Source organism: Setaria viridis, chromosome 8 (assembly GCF_005286985.2).
Source record: "Setaria viridis chromosome 8, Setaria_viridis_v4.0, whole genome shotgun sequence".
NCBI classification, from domain to species: domain Eukaryota; kingdom Viridiplantae; phylum Streptophyta; class Magnoliopsida; order Poales; family Poaceae; genus Setaria; species Setaria viridis.
In genome coordinates this window covers 8,180,746-8,191,406 of record NC_048270.2, presented here as the reverse complement: position 1 = coordinate 8,191,406, position 10,661 = coordinate 8,180,746, and the positions used below count along the sequence as shown (strand labels likewise).

Below are 10,661 nucleotides of genomic sequence, written 5' to 3'. Positions count from 1 at the left end.
TCATAGCCACCACCGGCGGAGAGAAGACCTCGACCTCGACGTCGGGCACAGCGTCCGGTACCCTGCCACCACGCGGCCGCCATTGGCGCCGCAGCTCCTCCGGATTAAGCCGCACATCGGCGACGACGATAACACGGCCGTGTTGTTGGCGATCGTCCCCTCGCCGTCCTCCTCATCCTCGTCGTGGCGCTCTTCCATCAGCCAGAGGACGTCGAGGAACGCGCCGACGTCGCATCCGGGCAGCGCGAGCGGGCCCTGCGCCGCGAGGCCGTACTCTCGCTCGGCGTCGTCGAGGAGGCGGCGGAAGAGCGGGTGGTTGGCGCGCTCCACCGGCATCACGAAGCGCTCCCGCCCGGCGCCCACGTACACCGAGAAGCACCCGGCCACCGCGCCGGACCTGCCGCGGCGCCGCCGGTCTAGCAGGGTCCTCGACACCAGGCTCCTCACCGCCGCCGCCATGCGGCCTTCCTTGTACGTGCGTGCATGCATAGCGTTGACTCTAGCAGCTAGATCGATGGCTTAGGTATAGGCACTCTAGTTGTTAGCTGTACATTTATAGGTAGAGTGGTAGGGCCCAAACAAGCTAGGGTTCATGGATGGCGGTGCTGACCGTTGACTCGTCGATTGTGAACTGCTACAGCTCCCAGCTATGCCCATGATTCCATTGCAGAGGGAGGGCAGGGTGTGGTGTTGACTCCTTCAGAAGTTTCAGAGCACAAGGTTTGCTGAAGTCATGCATGTGCACAAGGCCGTTAGGGCGCATGTGGATGTGGCTGCTAGTGCTACAGGAGAGGATCAAGGAAGGAAGCAAGGGGCTGGATGGGGTTTATAGTAGTATTATAGTATAAGAGATGCTGATTAACTGTGATGGATTTGTTAAAATATACTGTTTGTTTTATCTCTATATCTTTGCACAAGTACAATGTGGTCAGTTAGTGTTGGTTACATGCATATACTAGTATAAGAATTGATAGGGAGGAATGCAGGGAAGGCACATGTGGGGATCGATGTGGGATGGAAATGCACATGTTAATTAGGTTGCTAATTGAGGTTGTTTATATTAATGACTGTGCATGGCGGCTCTCACGGCCTACTCTACGCCGCCTCTCGTGTAAACAAGCCGGTAGTTGAGGGTTGAGACTTGAGCGAGTCAACATACCGACCCATGATCTTTTGATGGGAATTGACAAAGGCCGTATGTAGCCATCTCCAGGTGCACTCTTGATGTCACTCAGGCGCGTTTGGGACCCACGCCAGAATTTTCTGAACTTCCAGCCCTCAAGGAGAAAGAATTTTCTGACGTATAATAACTTCGTTTTGGATTGAACTTCAATTTATAGCATCAAGAATGCTAATGAAAACCCTTCGCTGTAAGAGAAGGCAAATAAATAACACAGCATGACTGAATATAATTGATGAAGTTATTGATGAAATTTTATACATGCATCTAATCATGAAGAGCTGATCAGCGAACGAATGAGATATGAACGATGACCTAAAATCACAATGAACTTCATCAGCCTCTTCTTCGACGGCTTTTTGTTACCAGCCGTAGATTATGCTTCTGGCCGGGCTATTGGATCTCGTGACTCCGATCCCCAGTTCCTCCACGGTGCCCTGGCGCCACCACATTTCATCATCTACTTTTTTCTGGTAAGTACTCCCTCCGTCCCAAATTACTATTCGTTTTAGTTTTTCTAGATACATAATTTTTATGCACTTAGACATGCATGTATTCAGAAAAGTCAAAATGAATAGTAATTTAGGACAGAGGGTGTAATACCAGATTCATCTGGCTAGTGGATCCGCGGCGTTTGTGCAATGTTCAAAAGTTAGATTGCTGCAGGGACGAGTTGAAGAACATAAGAGAACCGGGAATGAAGAAGAAGACCTAGTGCTGTAGATTTTCAGATAATGTTTACATGCATGTATGGTGTATTTACCAGTAAAACCATGAGCACTGCAAAAATTGCATGGAAATAAATAATTCATTCGAATACACACCCAAATGACTGCCATCATAATCGTTTCTTTCTCACTGCCCCACTTTTTTTTTCTTTCCCTGCAAGTGGGTTAATTAGGACTAGAATATAGAGTACATCCAATTCAGTTACACTATTTCGAGCCTTGGATCAATATATATAGATAGATAGATAGATAGATACCGCCATGTATGCAACCTCGATAACACAGCAGGTGCAAACAAAATTGAAGTCTATATTGTGCGTTCTTTTTTTTTTAACTAAGCCTATATTCCGCGTTATACTGTCTCTGCTTGTTTCTATAGTTCTTGAAGTCATGTTGTCACAATGAAAATGGTTGACAAAAGGAGAGCTATATCCAGTGGGTGTTTCACTTGATTTCTTTCTTATGCTTTAAAGCAAACAATCTGCCATCCATTAATTGCATTAACGCTTACTTTTGCTCTCCATTAGTTGATCCCAAAATCATCCGAGATATCAAGATTGTGTGGATAAATTGAAGGTGTACCAAGGGATTGGAACATGATAATATTCATGTTTTGTCGCGTAAAGGAGCAGCAGGCTGGCTGCGTGTGGGGATATGTATGATTGGGCTGGCCTGCTAAAGAAGGTTGCTCCTGGAAGGCCCATTTGCGAAACGGTTTGCATGTTTTCTTTCATCCGTTTTCTTTTCATTTCGTTTTGTTTCATTCATCCTTTTCTTTTCCTTATCTTTTTTTTCCTCTCCCTCTAATCATCGTGTAGATATACATATACACTACACAATCGTGTTTTTTTTCATTTAGAGAACTTAGCTTGAAGGTGTGAAGCTAAGGTCGTAATAGCCTTTTTTTAAGTTAATTTCCCTGCATGAAATTGCTGGACGACACCCGGCCGTTTGCATGCGGGATCGACTCATGCCGGATGAGTCCGTTCGGGAAACCTGCTTCCACTGGAAAGTATCTTCCAACAGATATCGTAGTCGGTTTCTCCCTAGAGATGCTATGCTATTGCTATCATAACTTCACAAACATCACTTCCTTTTTGCCACACCCTTCTTCACAGGCACCAACCATGCGGCGATGCCAGCCCAACCACCTCTCATCTCCTATCACTATCGGGTCATTGTCAGGGACGTTCCCCTCAGACAGGAGGAGGCAATGGCTGACAAGTGTCCTATCAGGTTGCTTTGTTAACGGTCTGAAATATGAACCCGCTGTGGTTTACTGTTTTCATGCGTGAAACGACATTGCTGTTTGATTGTCTTCTTCGTCTTTATTCTCGCTTCATCTTGTTTTTCCACTCTTCGCTGCCAATATTCTCTCCTCTCATTGTTAATGGTTTTGTCTTGCTACGGACCACATTCTGTGAAGTATTGGCTGATGACTGCCATCACACTACTACAAAATTTGTTATCGCCACGCCTATATCACTGCCGGTTTAAGAAAATTCGGCAGTATTGAGTTATCACCGCTGGATTTTTAAATGATCTAGCGGTGAAAACTTGAACCGGCAGTGATAATATAATATCACCGCCGGATCTCATTATGAGTCGGTGGTGATACCATCATAGCCGGCTGGTATTACACATCGGCAGTGCAGCCTGGATCCCGCACCCAAAATTTGGACTTCACCGCATTTAACCGTCCACACGCGTCCGATACCCCTGGAGCCCTCCCTCTCTCACCTCCTCCTATGCCTTATCCGTTGACAGCTGCTCTGCTCCCTCCTCTCTCTCGCCCCGGCCCCCTCCTCTCTCTCTCACCCCTGCGGTCCCCTCTTCTCTCTCGCCCCAGCCCCTTCCTCTCTCTCCCAAGCCAGCTCCCCCTCCAACCTCTATGGCTGCCCCTCCCCCCTCTGCTCACTGCCCTTCGGCAGTAGCAGAGGAGCGAGTTGTGGAGGCAGAGAGGAGTACGCAGTGGCGAGGTGCAGCGGCGGGGCAGGATCCAAGGCAGGGGGGCACCCCAGGTGGCGGCAGGCGTGGATCTGCGGCACAGAGCCTCGGCGGAGTAGTGGCGCGCAGGGATCCGCGACGGTGAGCCTCGGCGACGTACTTGAGGGGCTGCGGCGGCGGCGCCTAGGGGCAGCGCGCCCAACGGGTCTGCGGCGGCGGCACCCGAGGGGTAGTGGCGGCCCAAGGTGAGTTCCATCGGTTGCGAGATTTGGGATGTGGCGGCGACGGCGGGTGCGGCTGCGGGATGCGGCGCCAATGGTGACAGCGAGCTAGCTGCTGCGGGCCGGGATGTGGCGGTGACTGCGGGTACGGCAGCAGGGATTTTTTCTTTTTCTTTTTTTTTCCTATGCTCATCACCGCCAGTTATACATCCGGCTGTGATGACCAAAGTCATCACCGCCGACCTTAATTTGACAGGATGTGCTGCCTTGGAGCAACAGGTAGGATCTGCTGCCTTGGAGCCAATAAGGGATCCAACATTCCTACGGGGAGGACAGGATGTTGACAATATCAACAATGACAAGGTTATCATGCATGCCCTGTATGAGCCCGTGGCCATGGATTCAGGGATGCTGGTTGCTGGCAACCGTTTTTACTCTCTCGATCAGTTCCAAATTATAAGTTGTATACGTTTTGGTTTAGTCCTTAGTCATAGCATTTATATGGTGTGATCTGTGTTCATTGGCTGGCAAGCTCTTGGTAAGAGCCTGCCAATGAACAGATCACACCATCAACGACAAGCAGGCTACCATACGTGAAAGCCATGAAACATGGATGTGTAGCTCGTGGCTGCCTCTTTTCTGAAACAAAACAACCCTAGGTTTTCTTGACAGATAAAAACACCCCATCAACGCATCCAACGGAGAGCAGCAGACCTCGTCGGGCTCAGCTTCCGGTACCCAGCCGTCGCGCTGCCACCCTTTGCTGCCGCCGCCTCTCCACAAGACACACCGGCGACGAAACCACCGCCGTGGGAATCTCACCGCCGTCGTCGTCGCGGCGCTCTTCCATCTGCCACAGGACGTCGAGGAACGCGCTGACGTTGCAGCCGGGCAGCGCGAGCGGGCCCTGCGCCGCCTGCCCGCCGTACTCGCGCTCGGCGTCGTCGAGGAGGCGACGGAAGAGCGGGTGGTTGGCGCGCTCCACCGGCACCACGAAGCGCGCGCGCTCCGGGCCCACGTACACCGAGAAGCACCCGGGCGCCACCGGCGGCGCAGCGCCGCCGCCACCGCCGGACCTGCCCCGCCGCCACGCGACCTGCCTTCCATTTGCATGAATTCATGGCGTCGAGGCTCTGTGTAAGTTAGGCTAGCTACCTGGCTAGGTAGAGGTAGGTATTTGTAGGTAGCCTTTAGCCAAATTAAGGGGGTGTTAGGAAGACAGAGATTAAATTTTACCTCCTGTCACATCGGATGTTTAGATAATAATTAGAAGTATTAAACATAGACTAATTACAAAACAAATTGCATAGCTCCTAGGCTAAATCGCGAGACGAATCTATTAGGCCTAATTAACCATCATTAGTGAATGGTTACTGTAGCACCACATTGTCAAATCATGGACTAATTAGGCTAATTAGCGCAAGGTTTGCTGAGGTCATGTGTTAAGACACTTAAGAGTATGCTAATTGATGATGACATTTCTTTTTTATTAATTAATAAGATGCTCGCACAATTATCTTACAGTAATATATTTGGTCAGTTAGGGTTATTAGTTGCAGTGGTACGATCTATTGGCAATACTGCAATGGTAGTAGAATAATATTTGAGGGAGAGGCATCCAGGGAAGGCATGTTTGGACGCCTGGCCGGGATGCGATTGTTAAGCTATTGATGAGGCATGCAATGATTGTTTGTGCGTGGCCGCATGCTTCTCGCCCTCAGGGTGTTTGTGCCTTGCTACTAGCTCAGAGTACAGTGTCAGCGGATACTCCTGAAGTCCTGATCTTTTCATGGCAGCAAATTCTGAAGTCTTTGTTTGTCTGCACTAGTCTGTCTATACGGTCACTATGGTCCTAGCGAGTCACATTATTTTCTGACTATTGAATGCTATTAAGATCCTTTGTTGGTTTGATCAGAAACTAGCCTTTCGTTGATGTGGAAGCATGATAACTATCTTTTGCTCATAAACTATTCGTCGAGTTGTTGCGTCATGACCATTATTGTTTGGGAAAGATCATCATAAAGGATTTGCAAAATATATAAATCGAGTTATATATCCTTAATCTAGTTATGTATAGATACGAATTTGAATTTCTATATTAGTGTTGGTAGACCTTTTGAGCAAAATACAGTTTTATAGTAGTTTGACAATCATGTTACAGTTCATCGACTACTCAATAATACCACTGTTTTTTTTTAAAATAATACATTTATATGCGATTGTATCGTGTATAATCAGTGATTATATCAGACAAATCTGGATGGGGTTCTCCAGTAGAGCTTTCAGTGGCGGTTGAACACACCGGTTTAAAATAATAGTAAAAAGCGTATTTTTCATCAAAAAAGTGCGACATTCATCCTCACATTTTATTTGGTGCAAATCAACCCCTTAGCTAAATAAACCATGCATTAATCATCCTCACCTTAGTTTAACAATAGTTTAGTACCATCTAAGAGCAACTCCAAGAGTCTCCCAAAAAATGTTTCTCTAAAATTATATATCGGGGACTCTATTAAATTTTTTTCCTCAAAATCATATCATGTCAGAGCATATCCCTAATAATAAACTTCACAATACTTCAAAACTACATGTGTGGGCCTCTCGATTGGGCTGCCACCCCCTTCCCCTCTCCCTCCTCAATTGGGTCGCACACGTCATCGTCATCCTCGCCGTGCTCTTGTTGCGCCCTTGCGTGGCGGCCGAGAGCCGCGCCGCGAACATCTCGGCCGTCAAGGCCGCCGTCCGGAACCGCGTGCTCGAGCTGCTCCGCGGCGGCAGCGCGAGCTGGCTCGTGGACGTGCCCCTCCCGGCGAGCCTCTCGTTTGCTTTGGTTTTACAGTACCACACACAAAGAATACAGCACGTTACGCGTGGGTGGGTGCAAGGAGGAGCATCTGCCATCTGGTAGTACTAGTAACAACTAACAACGCCCTCTCTCTGAAAATTGCGAGGAGTACATTTCGAGTCTTCAGAAGTTCAGAGTATGCAGTCTGCACACCTGGCTAGAAACACCGGTCCTACAAGAGCATGAGCGGGCGATCCTGATGTGCGATTTTCAGCTGGATGCCTCGATTCGTAGTTGAAGCAAGATCGGCCACCTCAGTTGAAACATGCAGTGGTGGCACCGGTTAACACTTTGCAATGACAGCTAATGATGCATCTGCACCTCATCGGTCGTGCGGCAGCTAATCAGGATGTCGAGGCCGGCGACGTCGGGGAAGAAGAGCCCAGGCGGAGCTGTCGCCGGAGTTTCTCAGTTCGGAGAGGACAGAGGAAAGGCCTGCCACTCGCAAAAAATAGCAAAATCAAGATACGCACGAGCCATGTCCGGCAGGCGCGCGTGGCCCAGCCATGCGGGTAGCGCCGACGCGGCTCCAGGGGCAGCAACGGCGTAACTCCGGCATGCAACGGAGGAGCGCGCGGCGCGGCGCTCCGCGGCCCCGGCGTGCGGTGGAGGCCCGCGAGCAGCGGCGGTGGCGCGCGCGGCGCGGCCCCACGGGCAGCATCGCGGTTCCGATGGACGGCGGAGGCGAGCGCGGCGCCGGCGAGCGCAAGCAGCATACGGGCCCCCACGCCCGGCGGAGAGCAGGGACGCTGATCCTCGTGGCCAGGAAGCGCGGAGGCGATTGGAGGAGGAAGGAACTCCAGCAAATCCGAGCGGCGCGAGGGTCGCGATTCGGATCAGCGAAAAGGTGCGGCAGTTTTGGGAACTGTCGGAGAGTTTTTTTTTTCTTTTTCTCCCTGATTAAGCTATTAGGGATATCTAAGATCCACATAACCATCTCACTAATCCCTGCTTAGTGACGTGTAACATGTGAAGTTGAGGATACAGGGCTTAAAAAAATTCAGTAAATCCTCTAAATTAGCCACCCTATAAAAATTTTATCCAAACAAATTTTACGGAAACTGATCTACACTGAAATATTACAACGATTTGACTCAACATTGGACGTGTCTAAATCATGATTGACCTAAATCGATATTATATGATACTAAACCATTGCTAAATAAGGTGGGGATGATAAATATATCGATATAGTTAGTTAAGGTGTTAATTTGCACCAAATGAAACATCATGGATGAGTATTACACTTTTGCAATACTTGAGGGATAAAAAATACACCTTTTCCAAAATAATATCATATAGATTTGTTTTGAAATTATAAACTTGAATATTTTCTTGATCATCATCATTGCGTGTAGTCCATCATGCATGTTTGATTCCCGAACATTGAGATCTGCTCGTGCAATCCGGATTCCGGAGGAACCCAATCATGGGATCCCTCGTGTTTCGGAACGTGCTTATCTCCGCGACAATTTCACGGGGCACATTCCATCCTTCCACCGATTCGCTCCTGATTTCTCGTCATGATCGGTACAAAACTGTAAACCTCCGATCCCGCCCATTTCCTCCGCCGCCGCCACCACCGCCTCTTCTTCGTTCGATAGGAGATGGCTACGACCAAACAGAAAAACAAGCAGGCATGCAACGAGCACCCCAAGGTCACCGTGGCACGCGGCAAGGACCGCATCAGCGCTCTCCCGGATGACGTCCTTGGGCTCATCGTGTCCCGGCTCCCCTTCGACGACGTCGTGCGCATGTCCGTGCTCGCCCGGCGCTGGTGAGGTGCGGGGCGGCGGGGAGGTGGGGGCTCCATGGGAGACCCGAGCGGCGGCGCGTGGGTGTGGAATGGAGGAGCAGGGCGGCGGCAATGGCGTGAGGGGAGAGGGGCACAGGCGGGTGCATCTATTGCTTAAAGAGAGCCGGGTAGGGAGTGGGCGAACGAGGCGAGGCTCTGGACGTGGGTGGATAGGATCGGAGGGGCGCTGTGGGCTGCAGGCCGGAGCTCCATTGGCGGCGGCGCCATTGGCCGGGGTGCGAAGGCCGCGGGATAGGATCCCTCGGTCATTGACCTGGGAGGATTCGGAGTGTGCAAAGCGGCCGTGGGTTGGCGGAGCGAGGCGCTCGTGTGGTCACTGTTCGGGTGTCGGTAGGCGGACGTAGCTTGGCCGGTCCGAGGCTGTGGCGTGGCGCAAGCGGAGGGGCAGAGCTAGCTCGGGAACGGGGCGAAGGGGATGCGCGGTAGGGGAAAAGATAGGCGCACTCGCCTACTAGGTAGCCGGGCGCGCGAGTTGTCGTGTCGCGGCCGCCGGTTGGGCGATGGCGAGCTCGCCGGTGGTGGGCGTCCACACGGCGAAGTCGAGCCGGGGCGACATGTCATGGGCGCATTCTGGGCGATGAGCAGGCCGAAGGGCTGATCTTTGGGCTGATTTTTCTCGTAAAATTTGAACTGCACAACCTTTGCTCCTTTTACAATAGTTGTAGACCAATCGACCGAGTTCAAACTTGGTTAAAGAGTTCTGTACAGATTCAAAACCGTTTGTGAGATAAATCGAGTCAAAGTTCAGCAAAAAATCTGAAATTTCGGACTTAGATGAAATTTCAGTTTTTTTTTGCCGGTTGACCGATTTGGCTATGTTTGACTGCATTTTTGAAAACCTTTTGTGCATATTTTGGCCTAACTCTTTTAATGAAAGTTGTAACACACTTGCAGCACTACAACTTCTATTAGGGATCTGACTTGGGTTTAGATATAGAATTGTGAGATAACAGGTTGCAAAGTTGAGAAAAAACATGAATTCCAGGACTTACTATTTGCAGGTTTTTGATGTAGTCCTGATTTGATTCTTATTTTTGACCTTCTCCCACTCCAAATTAACCAAAATTGTATTAATAAAAGTTGTTTGAAATTAAAATTTTACAACTCCTATTTGGACAAAATTTCAAGTTTGTGTATAAAATCTCAAGTTTCCTATTTAACTCCAAAAAGAGCTTTTTAGGGGCAATTTGGACCTTTCACTACCTCTACTCAGTGAATAATGTCTTTTTTAAGTTTAACTACACCTAATTAAGGTAGGGTTGTTACATAATCTTACCGAAAGGGCAAGAGGGGGGACTGAGTCGTTGTATAGCCCGGTCCTCTTAGGAAGTGAGCTTTGCTAAGACACTATGGTCATTAGGGAGGTTTATGCATGCCAGACACCGAAACCTTAGCGGGTTACCACTTATTAGGAAATCTTTGTAAAGGTCTTGTAGCGTCCCTATGCAATTACACCTCAATAGTGTGATGAGTGCCTGATCAACACAGCATGGTTGGGTCTAAAGTTCTTCTGAACTTTAACACGACTTGTGGTGAAAGTGTACAACCTATGAAGAGTGGAAAACTGATATATCAGCCGTGCTCATGGTCAAGAGCGGCTTAGACCCTCACATGATTAATAAACTTAAAGATGGACTTAAATCATTTATTCTGACTATTTTTTGTAGCCTTGCTGAGTACTAACTATAAGTGTACTCACTCTTGCTCGCTGATGCTTAGAAGAGGAAGGTGTGTGAAGTTTTCTGAAGATGATGCTGAGTTCTAGGCGTACGCAACCCCAGTCGATTGCTCGTGAAGTTTGGAGCCTCCGTTTCCAGGATTAAGCTGTATATCTCTGATAGACTCGTAAGTCATTATTTATATTCCTTTACGTGATATTGTTACTGTTATTCACTGATGATGTCACTATATGTATGAAACTAGA

General features: G+C 49.0%; 1 protein-coding gene across 1 annotated transcript; it reads right to left on the bottom strand.

The window, feature by feature from the left end:
• Positions 1–459, bottom strand: LOC117834259 (auxin-responsive protein SAUR72). Its single transcript, XM_034713879.1, has one exon. The coding sequence runs from the start codon at positions 457–459 to the stop codon at positions 1–3; it is 459 nt and encodes a 152-aa protein (XP_034569770.1).
• Positions 460–10,661: the final 10,202 nt, after the last annotated feature.